This window comes from Gymnogyps californianus, chromosome 21 (genome assembly GCF_018139145.2).
Source record: "Gymnogyps californianus isolate 813 chromosome 21, ASM1813914v2, whole genome shotgun sequence".
NCBI lineage: Eukaryota > Metazoa > Chordata > Aves > Accipitriformes > Cathartidae > Gymnogyps > Gymnogyps californianus.
In genome coordinates this window covers 9,310,886-9,335,765 of record NC_059491.1, presented here as the reverse complement: position 1 = coordinate 9,335,765, position 24,880 = coordinate 9,310,886, and the positions used below count along the sequence as shown (strand labels likewise).

At 55.9% G+C, this 24,880-nt stretch overlaps 1 protein-coding gene across 3 annotated transcripts in view; it reads right to left on the bottom strand.

Moving 5' to 3' along the window:
• EPHB2 (EPH receptor B2) overlaps positions 1-24,290 on the bottom strand; it is a 128,087-nt gene extending 103,797 nt beyond the window's left edge. For 2 of the 3 annotated variants that reach the window (XM_050909582.1, XM_050909578.1), the window contains exon 1: positions 24,206-24,269. In XM_050909582.1, the coding sequence (XP_050765539.1) occupies positions 24,206-24,269 (64 nt within the window). Of the gene's footprint in view, positions 1-24,205 lie in introns of all 3 variants that reach the window. The other variant, XM_050909584.1, reaches the window with a different exon arrangement.
• Positions 24,291-24,880: the final 590 nt, after the last annotated feature.

Below are 24,880 nucleotides of genomic sequence, written 5' to 3'. Positions count from 1 at the left end.
CCCAGAAAGCTTAACAAGCTACCAGTGCCACGGAGAGCCCGGAGGCTGCGGTGCCCCCGCAGCCCAGACGTGACCCTCCGGCTACCTGTCCCTGAGGCGGGCTGCTTTCAAGCAGAGGGTGAGCACAGCCCGGGGCTCAGCAGCAGCACCGCTCCTCCGAACCGGGAAGCTGGAGCAAATCCAGCTGATTTGATCTCAGAGCCTGCCTGTGGGAGAGGTGTCCGACACCTCTCATTGTCCATCGCTGATGCAGCGAGAGCAACGCTTCCGTGGGAGATGGGCTGACACCCCGGGGCAGCCTTGCAGGGCACCAGGGCTCTTCCCATCCCGCTGGAAACCCTCCCCTGCAAACACCGCTGGGCTCTGCTGCCTTCAGTAAGTCCCTCTTGCCATAACACATACCTGGCTGCTCACCGAGAACACCTGGAGCACAAACGCTGCCCTCCGAGCTGCTCACCCCAAATGCATAAGGCAAGTCTCCCCAAAACCTACATCCCAGTGGGCAGCGAAGGGAGGGACCAGCCGGTCCCAGCCCTGCCAGGAGCATGTCCGCACCCCATCGCTCCCCAGCAGCCCAGGCAGTGGAAAACATCTCCTTGGAGTGAAAAATACCTCCTCAATTCATGGGAGGTACCTCTCCCGCCCGCGGAGGATGCAGCACTCCTCCGTGTCTCCTGATTTATCCTGCCTGGAGAGCAGAGGCGCCGGGGCCGGCTGCCTCGGCACAGCCGCCCCCGGCAGAGACGCCGGTGGGATGCACAGGGCTGCTGGCCCCATCTATCCACTCACACTGCCGGGGATTTATAGATGAATAAAAACCCGTTGGCTGAGCCTTTGTTTACTCCTCTCGGAGAAAATAATTAACTCTTGACGTAGTTCTGACTCACGGGACGTGGACTGAAAGAACTTGGTAAAAACATCCTTAAAGCTGCCCCACTCCAAGCACGGGCAAAAGCAAATTATGATATTCCCTGTATCACGCCAGGACAGCGCCAAGCCCGGCCTCGCCGGCTCTGCACACCCACTTGTCCCCATGCCATGATGTCCCCAGGATGGGACTGATCCCGAGGGAGAGTCCGCAAGGAGCAAAGCCCTGCACCGGGGCGCCTGGGAAAGAAGCCACAGAGGGATGGGAGAGGTGGGGGACAGGAGGGAGCATCCCTGCAGGGATCAGCCCTGCCAGCCGGGGAGGTGACGGCTGCTGACACCCAGCTGGTTTGCACCGCAGAGGAGCTGGGCGAGTGTGAAACAAGGCGATCGGACCCTCAGTGCCTTTTATCTCTGGTAACTTTTTTTCCTTCAGATACCACGCACTTGCCCGACGGGGTCACTCATGTGAAAAAGCCGCTGAAAGTGAAATGTTGCATTGCAGAGGCACGGGTGACAGGAGGGGGCACCCAAATGGCTCGGCCAAATACTTGGGTCCTCTAAGGTGGCACCTGGGAGGGGGCAGAGCATGTGGTGACATGGCCAGGAGCAGACCCCTCACCAGCATTCGCTACAGGGATGGCATAAGGTTTGCAAACGCTCATTCAGTGCTTGGGGGCAGCGCCTGCTTTGGCTGACCCCTAAAAAAAAAGGGGTTTTCTGCTCCCCACAGAGCAGAGAAACATCAGACCCTGGAAAACACAACACTGAGCACCCACAAATGGAATGGAACGCATGAACAAAATGGCTTCGACCGCTTTTTGCTGCAGGGGAGGGGCAGCGAAGCACCCTGGGCGCTGACACCCCCACCAGCCCGGGGGCAGAGGGGACCCCCCACCTGAGCCCTGCGGCCGGTGGCTGTCTGCAGCGGGGCCGGTTGTCACAGACGCGGCAGCGGGTGTCCAACCGCAAGGACAGGCGAACAAAGGACAGTTCACAGCTCCATCGATCGGGAGGTCAGACGGGTGAAGCGCGAACATCTGGTCTGACACTCTGCCCAGCGCCGGCCGAAGGACTTCCCCGGGTTTATTTAGACAAGGGCGAGTCTTTCAGAAGGAAGCATCCGATGTTGCTGTTAAATTTCCCAGGATGGAAAGCCCTCCTCAGCCCTGATTTATGCCTGTGGGGAGGGATCTCGAGCAGCACAGGGTAAGTGCCAGCACAGTGGCTGTGATGCATGCGGTTGGGAAATGCCCACGCGCAGCAGGGTAACCTTGATCAGCAGTTTGTGTCCAGGCATCTTTGCATTTATTAGCATATCCCTTGAAACTGAGGCTTCAGTAAGATGCGTATTGTCAGGGAGATGTTCGCTTCGTGGTACGGCAGAGGATGGAGTGAGCAGAGCCAGCCCAGCGCGCTCCTGCATCGGGCAGTGGGAGCAGGGCTTTAGCACGAGGCGTTGGCACCCGCTGCAGCCGAACGCAGGCTCGCACGTTTCTCAGCCAGCAAACAGCCTGGCCAGGCTGCCTGGCCATCCCTCCAGCCCAGCACGTGCCCAAGGATGGCTGGAGACAGAGGGGTATTAGCTAGAAGGAAGAGCCCCAGGGGTCAAAACCGGTTTATGAGAAATCAGTCACCTTTGATCTACAGATTACGAGCAATAGCGAATCGACTACATCCCTGGGTGAGCTGCTGCACAGTTAATTAGACACGTTATTAAAAACATGCTCCTCTACCAGTCTGAATTAGTCCAGCTTCCAAGCCACAGAGTCCTGCCCTGCTAAATTAAACAGACCTTCACGATTAACAACCCTTCCTCCAGGCCGGTACCAGCAGACGAGGCAGAAGACACTCCTTAATCTGCTGGATAAAGTGAACAACGGGCAGGTTTTCCACACCTTGAGTCATGAACGTAGCTGGTTTATTTTTATTTTGATTCTCCTTCAGCTGCGGACACCAGAAATGGATACAGAGGCATCCAGGGCTGGCCTCTGTATTACAAGGAAAGGATAAACTGCTATGTCCTGGCTCACCAAGCAAGGACGTGATTAGCTCTTTCACTCCAGGGAAATGCATTTCAAAGGTGCTTTCAGGGCCAGAGATTTCCCGGTTAGCATCTCCTGTCCCATAGCCGTGGAAGACACTTTCTGCTCCCAGATACACCGTGCCCATACTCAAACCCACTTTTGTTCCCCTGATGCACTGAATTGTCTCAAGTGTAACCAGCCCATCCTCTCCAGTCTTTATTACCCTCCCAACACTGGTACTTGCTGCAGACAGGGATCTCATTAGCAATACTGCCCAAAAAGTGGTGATGACCCACTTAAGAGTATTTTCCTATGAATGGCCAATTTTAAGCCCCTTTAGGACATGCCTGTAAATCCATTTCTTGCTGGAGCACGATGGGAACCCCCCACACTCCTAACGCTGCTGAACTGCACATAAATGGCTTGAAACCCCTGCTTACCTCTGCAACAACTCTTCGGGTGACTCATCCATCCCCCAGTCTGAAAGCACCAAGTGCTGCCCACCTGCTTTTCTCCATGCTAAAGCACTGTGTAGCACACATCTCCATGAACTCCCCACCTTTATGGCCAGCCTGAGCAAGAAGGTATGTCCTCAGGGTAGCTTTGTGTCCCACGATAATGCAAAGCAAGTCCTGCTGCTGCCCTGTTCCCCCGAACCCCACATCTCCACCGGCAGAGCAGAGAACAGACAAGCCCCCTTGAAGAGCATCGCCGTGAGCTTGGTTTTTTCCTTGGTACGCATCCTCCGTGGGGTTTCATAGCCGGCTGTTTCATCTTACAAGAGCCACCCCGGCTGCCCGTGAGCCTCGTGGGGACCACGCACGCCGGCTGTGGGACCCAGCCCTCCCCAGCATCCCGACCACCCGCCAGCGGGCGAGCCTCCGCCCCGCTCCCAGAGCCTTTTATTAGAAACACACAGTCACGAAACGTTGCAAGTGGAATCCGTTACACAGCATTTAGGACGTATCATTTGTATTTCACAGCCGGCAATCTTTCTGATTTCACAGGGAAATGGCTATTAAAAACCCCGCTGCGGCCGATGGGAAGGAACCGGTGCGCCAGGTGGGAACGGGGATGGAGGGAGCATTTCCAGGCCCGGGATGGACCTGCTCCCATGTCTGGATGTCCTTCACAGCCACAGCCTCTCCTGCCGCATCCTCCACTTGCAAGATGCTGTTGGCGTGTGGGAGAAGGCAGCTCTGCTGTCCGCAAATAATTTACCCCCATCTGACTCAGGTGCTTTTTGAAGCTGGGATATGATTGCAAATTATTACTCCACGGAAAGAGAAACTCTGAAGCACTCCAGCGTTTAGTTTAGCATCACTCCTGCGAGGTATTCTGGACGTCTGCAGATATTTCTAGTTCGTGCACAGCAGGAGTGTTGTGAACCATGCCTTAGAGATAAATCAACTCATGGATTAGCTACTCTCCCACCTCCTCCTAGGTGCTTCGTTGCCCAGACCCCCAGGATACGATCTCTTGGGCAGGGGGATCCATGGCCAAATGGGATCATCACGATCGGGGCAATGCTATTCATGTACCACCAACATTTGGGGCAGAGTAAGTACAGAACAAAAAACAAAGACATGGTTTAAACCCCAAACCTGGCCATTCCCACAAAGATGCAATTTCCTAAAGAAAAGGCTGAAAGGAATGAAGGGAAAACACAGCCTTCACTCATGCCCAGCTAAGCAGAAAGCATCTCATCCCACAAAACGAGAACAGTGAGTGACTCCAGGATGGGCATCTTGACCCAGGACAGACCTTTTCAAAATAAAAATTGTGACTTGGGAGGTTCAAGTTGGATGTTAACAGATTATTTAGGACACTGCTTCCTCGGGAGGGCCGTACAGCCCTGAGGCAGGCCACCAGAGAGGTGGGGGATCTCCAACACTGGGGATTTCCAGGACTTGACTGGGAAAATCCACAGCCACCCTGATCACTGCTACAACTCGGGCAGGGGGACCTTAGGGAGAGGGACGCCAGAGCTGGACATCTACTCTGATCAAAGATGGAGATGCCTTGTTTTACTGATGGAGTTGAAAAATCTTGTTCTCCTAGAAGGTGAGCAGACATTGCAGGACCCCAAATCACTTCCCCAGTACAACATCTCCTGTATAATGATGCAAGCCACTATCTCATCCAGACCCCCGTTTGCCACCCCAATGCTCCCTTCTTCTGGCAAGAGGTGCTACATCATGCAGCTCTGAATTTTGCCCACAGAAAGGCTGGCTGGAAACACGGGCTGGGAAACACTCTCGTACATCATCCAGACCTATCTCCACATGAACCATCCAAGGAATTAGGAGCCACCCCATCCCACTGACAATACAACCCCTTCTGTCTGCTCCAAGATGTCCATCTGTTTAGTATTATAACTTATTTGGTGGGGGGAAAAAATAGCATTGCTTTCTCTTTATTGTGTTTTGGAGCAAAAATCCCGCAGACGCACAAAGACAGCAAGGCACGAGTACGGCAGGGTCTCCCTGGTCTAACACCAGGCTCATCGATACGAGCAAGTCTCTGCGCCTTGGCATCCATCCTGCAAATTCAGAGGCTCACCCACCCTTCAGTAGATGCCAAAAGGACTCTTCTCCCTTAACCAGCAGCAATGCATCAGGTCAGCTGGACTTGCACAGCCCAAAACCAACAGAGATACCAGCAGATGTCTTGCAGGAGCCACCTTCTCAGGTGAAAGCTGTTTTGGCAGGGCAGCAGGTCCTTCTCCATCAGCAAAGCAGGGCACGTCACCTGCTCACAAAGGCTATTGTCATTGCACGTCCTCTCAAATCCAGCCATCAGTGGTCTTTCTTCAGTCCTAAAACACCCCGTTCAACTCACCTGACACTGTGCCTAACCCAAGGCTGAGGCAGTCTTTGGACTACCCTCTCCATTTCAGCAAGAAATCTGGCCAGGGCTCCTGAGGAGGAGGATGGTGAGAGCCAGGGAGAGGTCAGTGCAAGGTGACCAGCAAGCTCAAACTGAGCTGCCACAGCAGACTCCACTGTCACCTCCCCATACCACGTCTCCTCCAGCTCCTGGCTTGTTTACAATGGAGGGGGTCCAACCATGCCGTCATTGGCACGTCAATCCATCCAAGCTGGGACTAGGACTAGCCTACACAGCAAACTCATCACAGGGCAGTTAAGCCAAAGAGGATGCTGGAGAAGACACCTCAGTTTGCACCAGTTCAGCTGAGCCACAACTGCACCAATACAAATCACAAACATGCTTGGGATATGAAATGGTACAACAACACATGATGGAAAGCCAACACGTGATGGACACAGAGCCAACGACCCAGCTCTCACCACCAGATTTCTGCTTCTCGCACTGCCTGGAAACATTGGTGCCTTGTACCTGTCAATATCTGTCATCATTACGCTATATCATACCCTGCAATCGGTGAGGACAGGCTCGTTACATAATTTTAATGCACTTTGTGCATTAAAGACCCCGAGGTCTACAATTTCAGACCTCATAATGACACAGAAAGAGGGCTGAATGACTGGACTGGAAGCATGTAATTGCCCCAGCATCAGTGATCACAGCCTGTGTTGGCTAAAGGGAGGACAGGCCAAACCTGAAATGGCTTTGCCCGTTGCTCCAAATGCATTAATTTCCCAAATCTCAGAAAATTCGCAAGCAGAGTCAACCAGGAAACAGAAGCGAAAAGTACAAATGAAAATCAGAGGGGGTTTGGACTAGATGATCTTCGGACATCCCTTCCAACCCAAACCATTCTATGATTCTATGACTCAGAAAAGTTTAAACAACTTTTTTTTTAAAGGCTACAATTTGACAATCTAGGGAGACAACAACTTCAACCAAAACCAACCTTAGAATAACAAAGTGCTCGTGACAACCACACATACAAAGGCAATGCATGAGAAATGGAAGGACAATAAGCAGGCAACCCACATTTTATTGTGACTGGCATGAAGCGAAGCAAGTTAATAAGGGAAACCTATGGAAAAGCCACGTCTGGCATAGCTGAAGACAAGAAAAGTTATGATGAAGCTGTTCTTTTAAGTACACAGAAAAATGCTAAGTAAAAATGTTAAAATTCATAGAAACATAGAAAAAAGCATTGACAATGCCCAGGGATGGAGATGCTGTCACCTTTCTGAGCCCTGCTTCACCACTGCACCACTTTCAGGGTGATTTCCCCCCCCCCCCCACGTGCAATCAGAGCTTCCTTCGCTGTAGTTCTTTGTAACTGTTTGTGAAGGATGGCCGTGGTCAGCCAGCCTGTGTCTTTATTAGGAAAGTAGGATGTTATTTCCATAGCCCTCAGGAGGACAGGGCTGTTTCCTCCCGTTAGTAACGCAGGATTCCTTAGCTTATACATAACTAACAACCCAGGGACCGTCTGGCTGTAATTCTCTTAAAAATCACACATGCCGTTTGCAAGCGTCTAGCAAAGAACTAAGACTTTGGCCACAGCTGGAACGGATGCATCAAGACCACGCGGTGACCAAACAACTCGGCTCTTTTCTACACGGACAACAGCCTCGTGGAGGTGGGATAAGCCACAGCCATCGTTTATCTTCATTTCTGGGCTTTTCAGTTATGACACTTTCATAAACAAGCCCAAGGAACCGTGGCCGCATGAAATTCCTGTACGACACCTCCACAATAGGTTGAAAAATCAAATTCTGGGACTAGCCATTAACATCAAATTGGAAGAAAACCACAAGAAAGCTCCGCAGCCTGGTTCCAGTACTGGACAATGTTTGCATGAATAACTGGGCAGTGGAGCAAACCTACATAGCTCTTTCCAGCACCGTGTTTCCACAGAGTATCCCCATCTCCTTTGCCAAGGAGGGGAGAGATGACGCCAGAAGCACTTTGGAAGGCAGGAGGAGACTTCAAAAAGATCTTTATCACTTGCAACAGCAGCTTGAGGAAAAGACCATGCAGATCCATGAGCCCTGCCAGCCAGTGGAGAGCACAAGGCAGGGGACAACTTCTGACTGAGAAGTATCAGAGCTCATAACACTTCAGGGACTGGGAGAGGGAAAACTAAGAAAATTAAATACATTTCACAGTGACAGACTCAACAGACTTGAAGAATCAGCAAGCAAGAGCCCATGAGGGGACGCCTGGGAGAAGAAGAAAGCTGGTAAGACCTTGAAGACACTAATGCAGAAGCATCTCAGTGCAGAAGAAGGATCACGTTTAGTAGATGCACTAGGATTATAACGCGATGAAATGGTAGGCATTCAAGGTCTCGCTCAGCCTGAAATCACTTCTGGGAAAATAATGAAAAAGCTGATGTAATTCAAATCATAAAGAATTAAAGAACAGGAGGATAATTAGCACCAGTCAACATACTTCTACAGGAAACAGGTCTTGTCAAACAAATCTGATTTCATTCTTCACTGAGATTACAAGTTTGATTGGTGAGAGTAACCATGTACAAGGCAGGAGGCTTTCTGACTACCGAAACCAGGAGGCGTGACGGCAGCACGGGGGAGCAGAGCCAGCCGTGCCAGCGACAGCCGAGCCGTTGCCTGGGCGTACAACTCTGTATCGCCAAAAACATGCTAAAGGGATTAAGAGCTGATTAGCTGGCAGGTTCCAAGTAATAGTTCCCAGCGTTGGACCCCAGTGGGCTCCGCAGGAACCAGCCCCAGGTTCATTTTTGTCTTACAGTCAGCATGATGGAGAGGGACGAAGGAAACTGATGCTGAGGTATCTAATGCTCTTCCAGGCTCGCAGAACATCCTCAGGTAAAGGATATGGGATTCACCTCCCTTGGCGTTCACCATATGAAAAAATAATGCTTCCACTTTAATGCAGTTGTTAATTTTCTACAGATAGTAACGACAGAGAGAAAAGGGCCTCCGAGGACAAGCCAGATGATCTAAAACAGCCATCCCAGGCAGGTGGACTGAATTGCCCTCTGCAGGATACTAAGGGAGGGGGTCTTGCTAACAGCTTACATTAGAAACCCCACTTTTGTGCTAGTGATTAAATTGATCAAATCATCTTCAAAGGAAAGTTGGGGGGGGCACAAGCCTTAAAATAAATTAAACTGTTGGGAAAAGCAGTGGAAAGCCCTGTCTCCTCCAGCAACTCCCCTCGAGCTGGTGTGGCTCAGCAGATGTAAGCGCCAGCCAGGAAAAACTCCAGATGGTCCCAGTGACACGGTGGCACTGATCGGGGACAGCCCCCTGCGCCCGGCTCTGGCACTATCGCACGGATGCTGTTCCCACCCGACAGACGTTCACTGTGCGTGAAACAACGGGACAGCTTCAGTCCTCTTCCAAGCGGGCAGGTGTCACCGACAGGACTGCCATTACAGCCGGGACCTCCTTGGGAGCCAGGAGGATTAGGGCTAAGTCTGGGTGCGCAAACGAATGCCAACTTTGCTCTTCCTTCCCCTCCATTGCTAGGAGGGCAGGAGCATAACCATAGTTTTAAGGTTTCCAGGAGAGAGAAGATGACTGTCCTGGGCAGGAGCATCTATGAGGTCCCATAGATGAGCTGCCCCAAGACACAACCGAGGTGTGCGCAGACCTGTCTCAAGGATGCCAGGACAAGGAACATCCTCAGCACCACCCGCATCCACCCGTTCCCTGCTCCGTGGGTCCCCAAAGGGTGAACGACAAAACTCAAAGCACCCCAAGAAAGTCCCACGCCACGGATGGTATTAAACTGGGAGCTCTTCCATGGCAGGCATCACGTGTGAAGGGGAAGGGGAAGGGGAAGGTGGGAGCACACCCATGGCTAGAAAGAGGTCACCAAGTGGTCACTTGGTGCCCAGCCCGAGCTTTAGGATTTTCAGCTGCTTTTGGGAACTTGCTCAAGCTGGAGCAGAGACAAGACAGGTTTGAGGTGTGCTGGGAGATGGGAGATGAAGAGTCCCAGGTCCTTGCGCGCCCCAAGGTTAGGGAAAACTCTCCAGTGCCCCGGCAAATGGCACATCCATACGGAAAAAGCCCTCAGCAATGGGGAGGGAGCAGCTGCTGTTGTCAGTGCCTTCTGGGCTTGTCACGGCTGCCTTTTACCCCCTGCCTCCCCAGCCAGATCCTCTGACATCCAACACCGCCTCTGCCAAGTCAGCCCAGTTGGGTTCCCCCACTAATGCAAGCAGAAAAGCCATCCTTTGAGGGCTCCTTTAAAGCCGTGCCTTCCCCCCCGCCCAAAAAAAGACTTAGTCAAAGCAAATGCCAGACCCATTAAGAGCAAAGGACCTCACAGCCAACAGAGGAATGCTTGGGCTTGATGGACTGTTTATAGAGTCTTTTATAGGAAGGATGGGTAACCTAATCCGAGCTACAACATTTTTTATGCTGCTCTATGAGGGTTCAGCTGTGATTAAACTGTTGGCACAGTCCCATGGCACATAAAACCATGGAGACCAGCAAGTCTCATCCCTGCCGGAGCCCTGCAAATGCAAGCGGCAAAACTATTCCAAGCATTAAAGGCTGGCGAACCCCGCCGCGGGCCATCCCTGCTCACACCTCCAACGGGCCTCGCTATCTTCAGAGACCAAAATAAAAGTGACTTGGCAGTCACTGCGCTGATTTCTAGTGAATATTTACCCCTGCTGCAGTCCAGAGCAGGGCAAAGGATAACCACCCCTCCAGGACTTGTTTTGGGTCCCAGAAGCTGGGTGCAGGAGATGCAACTGCTCTTGCAAAAATGCGCTCTCAGCAGTGGGCTTCAACGTCCTTCCCTCCTAGAAGCAGTCCCAGGACCAGCACGGGGCTCTCCACCACCCTCCTAAGACACTGGGTAAATTCCACAGCAACATTTTCTGAGCAGTTAAAACACTTGATTTTGAGCCAACCTCGCTAAACTGAGATGATCCAAGTTGTGTGTCCCCGCTGTCTCTATCAGGCTGCCACTCCATCGCTGGAGCAGAGACCGTGGTCCCCAGCACGGGCAAAGTCCTCCCAGGAGGCAGCCTCTGGGTAGAGGACATTCAAACACCTCCACCTGAAGCAGATGTTGACCCAGGCAACCATGCCCGCCTGGGACAAACCACTCCCAGGGTGCTCTAATTTGACTGTCTGAGAAGGAAATAAAGATTTGGAGGGGGAGAGATTAGAAGAGCGGTTACCTCCAAGCCCAGGCTTGGCACAGCAAAGCTGGAGGACAGGCTTGTGCAGCAAAGCCAAGCCCTTCCTCCAGACCCTCAGCTTAGGTGGAAAGGGGAAAAGAGTGGGGGGGCTGGGGCAGGAACCCTCTTTGCTGCAACGCATCGCTGGGGACTGTACATGGGATGTGCATCCTTGGAGCGGGACCGCTCGACGTCAGACCGGCAGGGTCTCCCTCGGCACCGCTGGTGGGTGGGATTTCTTCAGGCAATTTGAACATGATGTTTGTTTCATTTTATTGTTATAGAATTGGAACAGAACCAAGGCTTTTCTTTTTCTTTTTTTTTTTTTTTTTTTTGGCTTTGTTGACTCATCCACATCAGTTTGTCTGGTCGCCCTCATGATACTCCCTGGCATGATGCACTGTCTCCTTCATGGCCACCACACACCCGTTCCAGGTAGGCTCCAGGTAGCGTTGGCTCACGTTAGCCCACAGCCATGCAAGGTGGCCTCTCAGAGCTAAAGCTCTGGAGCACATCAAGCACAAGAGCCTACCACCTATTTCAAACTCTTCTTCTGCATCAAATAAAAGACATCACCACCTCAGAAACCCTGCCTTGAGCATCCCCAGCCACAGCAGCCAGGAGAGGGACGTGTCCCTTAGTGCACAGCCGGGCTCTTTATGTGGGATGGGACTCTGCCAGCGGCTTTATTTTAGCCCTGCGCAAGCGTACAGCACATTCCTGCTGCCGAAGGGAAGGAGACCCCGCAGCGCTTTCGGATGCTATCACCTGAGCCCGTGCGCCCATGGGGCTTCTCCTTCCAGCACATGTAGCGCAGACCCCGATGCACCATGCACAGGGCGATGGGCACCTTGATGGAAACACAACGGGGTGGGCAGGCCGCCATGGCTCGATGAGCTGCCGGCACCCCCGGGAGACCCACAGCAGGGGCCAAGCCCTTCTCCACCCCTCTGGCCACCAAGCAATTTGAGGCTGGTGGACGACACACCCAGGGCTGACCTCGCAAATCCCATTTTTTTTTCCCTTTTCTCTCTGTAGCCCACACACCGAGGACCTCCCAAACGCACGGTAAAATGCCAGGTCAGCTTTCCAAGGGCTCAGCACCCACAAGCGGGAGCTCAGGTCATATTTAGGACACCCAAATTACAGGGCAAGACTTCTCCTTGAGGGTAACCTGCTTCGCTTCCCCCGGCACGAAGCCACATGGGCAGCCCCTGCCACCCCGTCCGGCATGCCACGGGGATGCACGGGCTCCACCGGTCCCTCCTGTTGGTCCCCAAAGACGCCACTCCCAAACCGACCGCAGCCCCTGGCAGTGTCCCCTACACATCCCTTACTTTCCAGTCCAAAATTCAAGCCCCCGCTCCCCCTGCAGCCCTGCCTTTTCTTACGCAGAGACATATGGAAACTGGGAGCAGCAAAGCAGCGCTGCGGGACCCAGCCCGGAGAGGTTGTACTTCACCCTCAGCCCCGCAGATAAGCAAGGATGGGCTTCTGCAATGCCGAGGGATGAAAGCAAACGCTGGGGATGAGCTGGCTCGCTCAGCTTTTGGCACGTGCCCATTTGCCCCACTGCGTGCACACCCCACAAGCCAGGTCCCACTAGGATGGGGACAGCCGCTTGCTCAGCCCCAGTGCTTGGCCCAGAGGGACCAGCCTGGATGCACTCCCCGGCAAAGCCTTACTTGCACTCATCTGCACCTCCTGCCTGTTCCATGGCTCGCCATAAACCAGTGGAGCCCAGGAGACCTCCCCAGCCACCGCTCGACCCAAGGAGGAGCATCAGCAACCTCCTGGAGCAGTGCAAGGTTTAGCCAAACCCGGGAACAGAGACCAGACGACAAATGGGAGCAGCTGCCAGTAAATTCAGCGTTTCCAGAGGATCTGTGTTTATCAAAAGCTGTCGCTCTCCAGCCAGAACAGGTGTCAGTCACAGCAAAATCTCGTGGCAGCTATTCAATCTGAAGGCACAAGAGTTTGACATCAGACCAAAAGAAAAAAAAAAAAAAAGCATCGTTAGCAACTTCTCTGCTCTCCATCTTGCCTACAGCCTTGGAAAAGGGTGAAGAGCCAAAAGGAAGAGAAAACCAGGTGTATCAGGCGCTGGCTCTGTGCAGCAGCAGTGCAGCCACACGAAGCAGGCATCTCCCCATCACTAGGCGATGCTCAGAGCAGATCTTGGCCCCCCGTGACAGAGCCACATCACCGACCATCACCCAGCTGCCACGGGTGGACTCAAAGCAGCACCCACCTACCCCAGGATGGCTCCATCACACACCCAAGCTGGCCTCATCCCACCCGCAGACTCGTTAGCTGCCTGCTGCCTGGAGATTTACACCGAGCACGACACGAGCAGACCCTGCGCTGCCTGTTCAACACTTCCCACTAGCCAGACACCAACCCCTACTAATGCTGCCAACATCCTAATTAGCACCTTTCCTGTGCCTGCCCTGCTCCCGACTGCTCTGCATCTGTCCGAGGACTCTCTTCGAGGTTCCCTGAAGGTAGAGCAGATGAATGGGGACGAGTCCTGGAGACGCTCGGCACCCCTTCCCCTCCAGAGCAGCTGGCACAGCTTCCTCCTCCAGCCCGCGCCAGCGCCCCGCTGCTCTGCTATGTGTCTGCTGTCAAGGGATTTCCACACGGCATCATGCACACTTCTGTGTTTATCCTTTCTGAGCCTCCAGAGCAGTGCTAACATGCGCCGAGGACGGGAGAAGCCCAGGAGGGTCCTCGTTACACGGGGACTATCCATCCCTCTGCAAGGTGGGTATAAGGAGAGAGGCTTTGTCCCAGTTTCAGCATGGACAGGGTGGCTCCAGGCTCTGCCCAGGGAATGCATTTGCCCAACTTGGCTGGAAACTGTCCCTGGTGGGGCTGCTCTGCTCTGCCTGCCTCGATCCACCCCCCCGCTGCCACAGCATCGCACCCCATGCCAGGCAGGAGCAAGCTCGGAGGGGCAGACATCTCCATCACACCACCCGGCACGCTCCAGCACCGGGCAATTAATACCCTGCCATCGGTCGTTCCCCATGTCCAGGCACTGGCCGCTCTCTGCTCCCCAGGGAAAGAAAAAAAAAGCATCACCAGCTTGCTTTCCCTCCCGGAGCTGTGCCCGTTTCTACACCAGAGCAGCGAGGAAGCCACGTGCCTGCTTGCATTTAACACGCAGGTGCTCTCTCGGCGTGCACGCAGGCAGCTTGCACGCCAGGGCATGCATACAAAGGCTGGGGACGAGCACACAAAACCAGCGCTCAGCCACCTGCAAGGGCGCTCCGCAAGCAACCTTGGAGGTGGCGGGGATCCTGCAGGACAGATCCGCAGGAAATGCTTTCCCCAAAGCCGGCATGCCACAATTAACTCTCTGCAGCCTGGCCAGCCCCAGCTCCCTGCAGGCAACACGCTCCAGCCAGCTCATACACCTTGTTTTATTTCATCTGCACTGCCCCCAGTTCACGCATTTCTCCTGCTCGCTTTTTCCCCCAATACCAGACAGGCTTAAAAGTAAAACAAGGCAAAGATTTATTAAGTGAGGCTCACCGTAAAGGTTTCCGAGTTGCAGTTGTGGAGCCTGGAAACAGGATTACAAGCAAAGCAAATCACGAAACGCGACCGTAACCTCTGCACGGCGAGACGTGACCCCTCACGTGCTTCAGCCCATCTCGCACCCAAGCATGTGGCATGCACCGGCTGGGGCGGCTGCCCGGCCAGCTCGCAGCCGCTCACCACGGCACGAACCTCTCCGTGATGGCCCAGGGCTTCTTCAACCTCCCCTCTGCTGCACCCCACTCATTTAGCTGGCCTCATCCTGATCTTCAGCAGACTTTCTACCATACCTTGCCTCAAAGCCAGCTGCACATGTCTTTGTCAGTCCAGAGCACTCCTAGATCATATCCAAGACCACAAACAGCTTCTTCAGACACATCCTCAGAATAGGTGGTAGATATGGGATAAAGGCATTGTCCCCAGGCATCTCCTAGGACCAAGCCCTCCTCCTGGGTCAGACTGGTGAGTCCCATCACCCCCACCCAACAGCTCAAACACTGGCCGTACAAAAAGCTGAGCTTGCAAGAAAGAGATGCATCTCATGAGAGAAAGGCTTGAAGCCAAACTCACAGAGGCAGCACTTTGTCCATACCCAGGGAGAATGAGCTGCAGAGTCACGGGAGCCAGCGGCAGGGAAGGATGCTGCCAGCTCCCTCCCGGAGTACCAGCCATGGCCACCGGCCTGTGCCTGGAGGGGGTGGAGAACAGTGGATGCAGGCAGATACGGGTCCTGGTAGCACACACACACACCAGTCTCTTGGGTGAAAGCAACCACACACCTGGAGGCATCTGAACAGCCTGTTCCTGCCCAGTTTGTCCTCAGACACATCATGCCCAACCCTCTAGTCTCAGCGAGCAACCCAAGCCACTTGGGTTCAGTGGCCACCCCACCTGAACAAGTGGCCTCCCGGGAGGCTCAGAAAAGCAGGATCTCCTCTGAAGACCAAAGAGCATCTAAGGACTCCCCGTCCCCTGCTCCAAGACAGAGTGCTCCAATCGGTCCTCCCTTGCCCCGAGAGACTCTGGGATAGGAAGAACCTGCACTGCCACACCACGGTGCATGGGATGCTTCTCATCCACAGCCTCCCACACCCCCTGTGCACCAGGGCTGCGGAGGATGGAGATGCCTTCTCTCTCCTGCATCCCTCTGCTGAAGTTGTCCAGGCTCACAGAGGGTCTGGACAGGGGGTCCTGTTTAACCCTCCTCGCCCTCCCTGGCTCTCCCCCTCCTCTGCCTCGCAGCAGCAGAGCAATGCTGCATCAGCTCCCCAACAAGGGTCCCTGCAAGCCACAGCGAGGATGTGCAACCAGAGCTCACCAGGGCCCCACACACTTTAGGGACGTGTTTTGGGAGCTGGGGTGACACTTCCCATGGAGCAGGACTCGTTTCAGCCCGCTGCTGGGCACACAGACCCCAAATAAGCCTGGCCCAGCTGGGCGCAGGCAGTGAACTACTCGGCGTGCGATAACCATTGCCTGGGACACGGCTTGTCCTTCAGTCCGCTGCGGACCAGGTATCCCCGTGGCCCCCAAAGCCTGGGTGGGAGCAGAGGGGAACCGAGCCCTTCACGGCCAGCCCGACCGCCTCCCCCTCCTCTCCCATGCCGGGGGCTCGGCAGCCAGCCGCAGGCTGCCCAGGAGCCCGGCCGCAGAGCCCATTGTTCCCTTTGTCTGGCCTTTTGAGCACGAGCCCGCGCGGCTCAAGGCGTCCCCTCCGCCGTGGGGACATTCACACGCTCGGCCGCCCTCACCACCCCCTGACCCGCTCAGCCGGCGGGCGAGGGGCCGAGCACCTCCCCTAAACCCAGCCTTCGCCCCCCCCCGATGAACCCAGGGCTGAGGGTAGCTCCTTTCCTCCCCCAGCTCCAACCAGATGCTCTCGCCCTCCGAAATGCCGAGGAGGGCAAAGACGAGAGCCAAAGGGCATTTTCCAGGAGACCTTACCCTTGCCCGCCCACCCTGCCAAAATCAAGAGCCTGCGTAAGGCTGGAAGGCTTTCCCGCACCCGGAGGGTCCACCATCGCGGCCAAGGTGATGAGCACCCAGAGCAACGTGGAGCCCCGCGGTGCTTTGCCTTGGAAGCTGCAGATGGTTTTGAAAGCCAAGCGGGGGGCTGGGGGGTGACTGGGCCCCCACTGAGCATGGGCATCCAGCATCGGAGCCTGGAGAAGGCACCTTTCCCTTTGGGACAGACCTCAAATACCACATTGGCCATGGGAGCCTGAGCCAAAGGGATCCCGGTTTCCCTCCCACCTCCAGCAGCACACCGGGGGATGCTCAGGGACAAGGTGCAGAAAGCACCCCGCTTTCTGCAGCCCAGCATCAAGGGCTTCCTGATGCCCCTGGTACCCAGGACAGGCAGGGGTGGGCTTCACCATGCCCAACGCACTCCTGCCTCCACCCTCCATCGCTCCTGGTTTTAAACCTGCTGCTTGAGAACCCAAGAGCGAGTGAAAAAATATAAAATAATGAATCGTCACCCCTTCATCATCCTCTTCTTCACACCTCCCGCGGTCTGACGCACCTTTGTGCCCCCCACCCAAGCTGCATCTCTCCTGAAGCCCCCCGGCCTTCTACCTCTCCTGGCCAAGCATTTTCACCCTCCTTTCCCAGCCTTTCCCAGTTCTGAGTTGATGCTTTCAAAGAGCCATCCACAATGACTTTAAGATCTCTTTCTTAAAATGCTAATAAGTAATTTAAAGACCGCCACTGTGTATGCATGGGTTTAGGGTAATTTTTTCCATGTGAATCCCTTCTCATTCATCACTGACTACATTTAATCTGCCACTTTATAGCCTGGTTATCCAGTGTCATGAGATCCTTTTACAATATTTTAAAGACAACTGTTGTTTTTATCATCCTGAATAATTTTGTATAATCTGCAAACTTTCTTGCCTTCGAGCTCCCACCCCTTTCTAGCGCGTTTATAAATACGTTGCGCAGCGCAAGCCTCATGCTGACCCCCGTCCAGTGGGAAAACTGACTCTTTGTTTCGCCCTCTTTAAGCAGATTTTAATCCATAAGAGAGCCCTTCCTCTGAAATTACTGCTCTGGAGTCTCCTGGATCACCCAGGGAGCTCTTCTTAAAGGATGCTCATTCCATTTGCTCTGGCCCAAATATTCGTTTTACCAATTGATTTTAAAATCTAAGCTCTTCTGCCATCACTTCAGGGCAGTCTCTCAGCCCTGCCCCGGGAAGGAAAGCTCCTTGGCAGAAGTCTCCTTGGCCACGGCCATTTGGGGCGACACTGAAGTCGTTCCCCATTTCCCCAAGTGCTCCATCCCGGTCAGGCTTAACATCCCGATTCTCATTTGTTGAGGGGGAACTTGGGGGGGAATAATTCATTTCTTCTCACAAGTTATTTTTCAAACTCCTCTCAGCCTGCCATATATGGTTTTATGTTCACCACACCACAGTTTCTGGTTTTTTTCTGTTTTCCCCTTTCAGATACCACTTCCACTTGCTGAAGAACATCTTTTTACCTCCGGTGACCTCCTTCAATTTGCCATTTAATCAAGATTTTTCTTTTTTTTTTTTTTTTAATAAAGCTCATACGTTAAACAGCCACGTGCATTTATTCTCAGCTTTAATATCATTTCCTACATCACGTGCAAGTATTTCACTATTTTAGCTGCTCCCTTTAGCTAGCTCCTTCATTTTGCCTTACTTACAAAATGTTACTCTCTAGTATTTTTAAGTGCTGGTCATTTTACAGATGTGACAGTCTGCCTCTAAGAGAGGTAAGGTGGAAAGAACATAATTTATTAGATCAACTGACAAAGCTTCACCAAGTTTTGGAGCTCACCAGCCCCTTCTCGTGCCCACCAGGAGACTGAACCTGCTCCCACGGAGCCGGCCCCACGCCTCGCACCGTGTCACGCGTGATGCTCGGGTCTAAATCAAGAGATCCTCTTCTCGTGGGCTCTCTGAAGAGCCACAATTATTCACAGTCACTAAAACCATAATTTTTTAATAACACCCCTATGTGACATTTACGGAGGCACGGACCATCCACAATTATAGTTCTGTTTTCTGCCCTCGTGGCTCGTTTCATCTCCCTTAACGTTTGGCAATCGGTGCTGCAAGTCGGGTCAGAGGGGTAGCAGAGACCTAATGCTGCTCCCTTCATCCCCGAGCATGGAAATTCAGAGACGGGCGGACGGCACAGTGTGATCCTCACTTACTCCTTCGTCTCCATCCTGCTTTGCTCAGGGGGGGCTGGCACACCCCACACAGCCACCCCTGTGCCTGCACCCTCGCACAAACTGCCATCCATCCAGCACGTTCCTGAAACACCTGATATTGATATGAAGTCAGCATCGATATCGATATATCCCTGCACACACCCCTGGGGCACCCCTCCTTCCTCATGCCCTCCTAGCTGCCGCCTCCCGGCCCCCGAGGCGTCCCTGCCTGCCTCCAGCATCGCCAGCGATACCCCCCCGCCCCGTGCTCCCTGCATCCCTGGGTACCAGCCAGGGCAGAGCCCCCTCCCGAACCCCCCCCGGGGCACTGCCTCTCCCTCCCCTCCCGCACCGCGCACGTCAGTGCCTTATCACGGGAGGCCCCATCGTTACCCCCTTATCTAACGGCTGAACTTTTGCCTCCGAGGATCTCCCCGCCACCCCCATCCTGACGCGATCCAACACCCTTGCATCTCTGCAAACCAGAAGCCAAATTTGGGAGGGACTGCAAACCAGGATGGGAGCCGACGGGGGTCTTTCTCGGTAAAAAAGGACTTTCTGCGGGATAGGAACCCCGCACCCGCTCCCAGACAGACCCACGCACAAGGACCCGTCTCAGCAAGGTCGGTCTGTCGGGAGCGGGCGCGTGTTGGGGCAGGAGCGGTGGGCTCAGCCTCTCGTTTATCACAGCTCCGGCTGCACTCGCACAAAAGCACTCAGGCCTCGGGAAGTATCTCAGCATCCAGTATTTACCCTCCTCCTCAGGCAGGTTTCGCAGTCCCGCTGGTGCCCACCCCTCTTTACAGCCAGCTCAGGTATGTGTACACAAACGGCCGCCGACTAGTGCGGGCAGATCCTTAGCCCGTCTGCAAAGGGGACCGCTGCTCCCATCCTTGGGGGACAGCCCCAAAACCCCTTGGCAGCATCCCCAAGGCACAGCCACGTCCCCTTCACACCCGCAGATCCCTCTGCAGGGTGTCCCAAGGAGCTGGGGGACATCGGTGGCCACACCAGCCCCAAGCCCTCGTCCCCTACAGCCCTGTCCCCTTGGCATCTCCCTCCAACATCTGCTCCCTTGGCTTTTATCACCCAGAGAAGGTGGAAATACAGCAGGGATCGGGAGCAACTGCTGCTCCCGCCCGGGGAAAAGCGGAGGAGCAGAGTGACAATGGCAGCTACACGGACGTTTGAATCAGGCACCAATTTATTTGGTCTCCAAAAGGAGTTTTCCCTGCTGCTGCCCTGGTAATGCAAAGGGCAGGCGGGTGCAAGGAACGCACCTTGTCAAAAATTAACCCAGGAAACAGGGCCGGGGAGGGGAGGCAGCGGCAGGGAGACAGGCAGCACAGGAGCGACCTGAAACCACGGTCTCTGCTCCACGCCTCAGTCCCACTTGTCAAAAACGGGGACTCGTTTCCAGCCTGGACTCAGGACAGCGTTTGCAGCTCAGGACTTCAAACACACGGGATGGATCAGCTTCTTGACAGATCCTGTGTTTTTCCCTGGACCTGCTGCTCTGCCGCATCCCTCTGGAGTGTGCTGGGCTCACCGGGATGCTCCCGCAGCTCTTATGATCCTGGCACGCCCCGGGCACGCGCCACCTCCCTGGAGCACCAAGGTCAAAGCAACTGCCCTGGTGTGACCCGTAACCTCGCTGAGATGGCTAAAGTCTTTCTTCACTGAGACTATGAAGCTAAACACGACGAGGCACAGACCAAGCCCTGTGTTCCCTGGCATCCCCCCCCGCCGCCCTGGGCCTGGAGGAGGCTGCGGAGGTGCTCAGCAGCGTGACGATCATGTGTACAAGAGAGGTGACCATATTTTAACAATAAAATCTGTTATAGCATACATAAAATACAATATACTGTATATTATGTACATGTATGCAATATAATAAATGCGTAATGTATATTGTGTACGTTATAATACATTATTAACTATGTAGGACCACAAAGGTCCTGTCTCCAGGTTGCTCGGAGGATGGGCACGGGTGTTCGTGTCCAGCACCTCAGCCACGGCATGCCCGGAGGATGCCCGCCCCGGGAGAGGATACGGCCCTCCCGCCCCGGCATTCCTCTCCAAGCCCAAGGCCAGGCTCAGGATCGCAACCGCCCGGCACAGAAGGATGCTCAACATTGAGTCCCCTCGCCCGTGATGCTGCTTCCCAGCAAAACTCACACCGGGTTCTTCTCCCTCGCCCGTCAGAGCCCGCCGTTGCCTCGGCGCTGCCGGCTCCGGGGCTGCCTGCACCCTCACAGATATTAGGGCCATCTCGTTTCTTCTTTCGCATTTTTTGGCACACGGCTGGCTTTCCTCCAGCCCTCGGGAAACTTGCCAGCGCCGCAAGGTTTATGAAAAGTTAACTCCAACGGGGTGAAGAGCGCCTTCGGGGTTTTTTTTTTCCCCCCTCGCACGTGAGTTAGCCAGGCTGTTGATTTTAAAATACCTAAGTGCCCTTCCCAGCTCCCCCCAAAAATACCTCGGAAGTATCAGTACTCCAGATACGCGTGCAGCATACGCCAGCAGGAATACAAAGAGGAGCCGTTAGTGATAGCGGCACTGTTACCAGCCGGTGTGGGATCCAGACCCTTCCAGGACTCCTTTGTTCTTGACTTTCTGGTTTTGTTTTTTTCAAAAAAACACACAAAAAAACTTTCCTTTTATAAGCCTGAACTTTCTCAGCTGCAGATACGTTACCTTGCAACTGCCTTAACAACTGTACGCAATTCTTAACCTCTGCTTTATGTACGTTGTCATCCACCTCCCTGTTTTCCATATTGATTTATGTTTTACGTTCTTTTCACATTTCCTTTTAACAGAGCTGGTTTTAACCAAACAGCCTTTCCTCCCGAGCCCGAGACATGCATTCTGCTGGCCAGTGAGTAATCAACTTCCAATTTTCATGCACACTCCTGTTTATATTTCCTTCCCTATCGGCTTTGTTTCTAATTAAGGTTTGTTAAATGCAAGTGAATATATAGCGTACAGAGAAATATAAAGCATGTAGATAAATAAACACCCCACACACAGGCTCACTGACTAAGGCTGCGCCTTCAACCACGGATCCCAAAGCACTTTGTCATGTTCATTAACAAAACCTCGCAGCTCCCTTGGGAAAGACGCTTGTATTATTTTACGCCTTGTAATTAGGAAAACTGAGGCACAGAGGAGACAAGTGAAATTACCAGCATTACAGAAAAGCTCTGTAGCAGAGCTGAAAACAGGACTCAAGAGGCAGGATCCCCGGGCAAATAACCAGAACACGGTTTTCCCCTGAATGAGCCTTTTTTGTCCCCGTTTTGGCCCTGGGAATTTGCCGGAGCTGGTGATGGCAGCGCGGAGGGCATCGCCACCACGGAGGTGCCCTGTGGCCGGGGGGATGCCGTGGGGTCCAGCCACCGCCTCCTTGGCCAGCGGCTGCTGTTGGGTCAGTCTGCCCGCACCGACGGGGCCCAGGGCATCCAGACGGACGCCGCGTCCAAGCATCCCAGGGAGCCCCGGGAAGAGGCAGCTCCCAAAGGGGAGGAAGGAGCAGAGGCGCACCCGGGGAGCTGCGTCCCGCACGCTTTCGCCTTGCCAGCTCTCCAGAAGCCTTTGCAAGCAGGGAAAGGCTGCGACACCGTAGCTGGTTGCTCACACGAGCACTGCAAGCCACCATCGCAGCCCCGCGACACCCACACAACAAGGCAGGAGGCAACAGCAGGGGTGTGGGGGGGACCCCACTGAACCCAAACCAACACGTTCAGCCCCAGACGGGGACGGTCGCTGGAAGCACAGTGCAGGGCCCCCATCGACCATCTCCCTGGGAGCGTCCCCATCCATGGAGGAGCACACCTTACAGCGATCACCTCGGGTGGGTGAAACCCCCCGCCAGCGCTGGCCGCCCCCTCGTCCCCGGATGTATATTCCCCACCCCTTGGGATGAGCCCAGGCGCTCAGGCATCCAGTCCCCGCTGCTCCTGCCATGATGGTGGGAAGGTCACCCACGTCTTCAAGCGAGCATGCAAGAGCCCCGGAAGCCGGTCACCGACCCCCCAGCACCGCCCGGTAGCTCCTCTCGGCGTGCGGGAAGGGCAGGGCGGGGTGGAGGTGTCACCCCGTCCCTGCACAAGGTGCCTGGCTCCCTCCCCTGCTGCAGTCAGCAGTGTCGGCTCTGCACGGCCAAGCCCGCTCGGGCCCCGCTGGCCACGCACAAACCCCGCTGTAAGTGTCAACGCCGGCAGCTGATCAGGCCAGACGTCCCACGTGGACACGTATGCTCCCACAAACACACTCATCACCCCAACCCTTCCCCCCCCATAATTAAAAACATACTGGGCTCATTTGAATAGCATAGCTGGCTAGCGCTCTCCACTGCAACGTAAATAGTCCTATTTATGCCAAGCTCCCATATTGTAAATATCACGACGTATAGCTGGCCAACCCATGAGTCATCTCCCAAAACTCCAACTTAATAAATGGTGCCTCATCCATGTTCCAGACAAACACCGTCCATGAGCTCCCACCGCCCGGCGCCTCCACGCCCAAGGCCAGCAGCGGCCACCCAGCCTGCGCGCCAGCCCAGCGAAGCCGGGGGGACAGCAGAACCACCCGGCCCCTCGCCGGCTCGGACACGGCCCTCCCGCGATGGGCAGATACCCGTGGACTGCGCTGCTCCGGGATGCACCGGTTTTTGGCCTGACACCTTGCTCTCACCCCTGCCCAGCCCAGTTCTCCAGCCCTTCCCAGGGCGCCCATGCAGCGGGCGGGCTGGAGGCACGCAGGCATGGCTGAGATGAGCTTGGGAGTGGGAAGAGGAGTCCCCCCCCTTGCCTAGACCCCACCACCGGGCTCCCGCCCAGCGCTTTCCCCGCGCACCCAGCCCGCAGGAGCTTCCCACCTGCTGCCTGGCTCTGCTTTGTCTGAGCACCGGGGGAACTCGGCGGGGAGCCCAGCTCCTCCCGGGGACGCCGGGAAAGCCACGCCGCCAACGGGGAGCCGGCCATGAGCTCCAGGATGCCGGCAAGGCCTTGTTGAGGTGCGCCCCGAAGCCTCTCCCAGACACCAACAGCAGCGGGCACGGCGTGGCAAAGCCCGGGCATCCCTAGGAGAGAGGCTCCGCGGTACTCGACCAGCACCCGGGGACCTGCTGCGGGGGTGCCGGGGTGCCGGCGAGGGATGCCCACCTTGGTGAAGGGATGGCGGAGAGAAGGGCAACGCAGCGATCGGGAGGGTCTGGGGATGGGGATGGGGATGGGGGGGGGGACGGACACGACGACACACGAGGGGCCCCCAGCTCCGCACCGGGCTCCGGCGGCAACACCTCCAGCCGGGGCAGCACTTCCCCAAAACTTCGCCTCCCCCTCCAGCGCTGCGGAGGGGGTGCGGCGGGGAGGGGGGGGAGGGGGACCGAGTGCCACCACCACCCCCACCCCCCCCAAAAAAAAGGGAAAAAAACCCGAAGAGGGGGGCTCGGCCTGCCCCAGAAGGGCCCCCGCCCCCCGCGCCCCCCCCCCCCCCCGCTTACCTTCCACGGCGGCGAGCAGGGGCAGGAGGGCGAGGGGCAGGCAGCAGAGCCACAGCGGCCCCATGGTGCGCGCCGGGCCGGGCATCAGAGGCGGCGCGGCCGGCGCTCCATGGAGGCGGCGGGGGAGCGGCGGCGGCGGCGGCGGAGCGCAGAGCCGAGCCCCCTCGCTGGGGCCGCCGCCGGCGCGGGCACGGCCGCGGGCACGGAGCGCACCGCCGGCCCCGCCGCCGCGGCCGGGCCGAGCCACCGCCGCCGCCGCGCGGGGGAGCGCCCCGCGCCGCCCGCCCCGCCCCGGGGCGCCGGGCTGCCGGCGGGGGCGGCGGGCGGCGGGCGGCGGCGGCGGGCGGGCGGCGGCGGGGCGGGGGGCGGCGGGGGGCCGTGCGGCGCGGCGGGGGGCGGCGGGCGGGCGGCGGGCGGCGGCTCCCCCCGCCCGCCGATGGTTTCTCCCGGAGCTGTCGATCATCCAGAGAAAGCCGTGATTTCAGCCCAAATCTTCCTCGCCGGGGTTGACTGCGCGCCGCAAAAACCGGGGAGGGGGGCGGAGGGGCGGGGGGGGGGGGGGGGGGGTGTCCCGGAGGGATGCCCCCGCCTCCGCCCTTCCCACCGCCCGCAGCCCCGCTCCGGCCCGGCGGCCCCGGGCTGAGCATCGCTCCATCCCGGGGTGCGCCCGCCTGG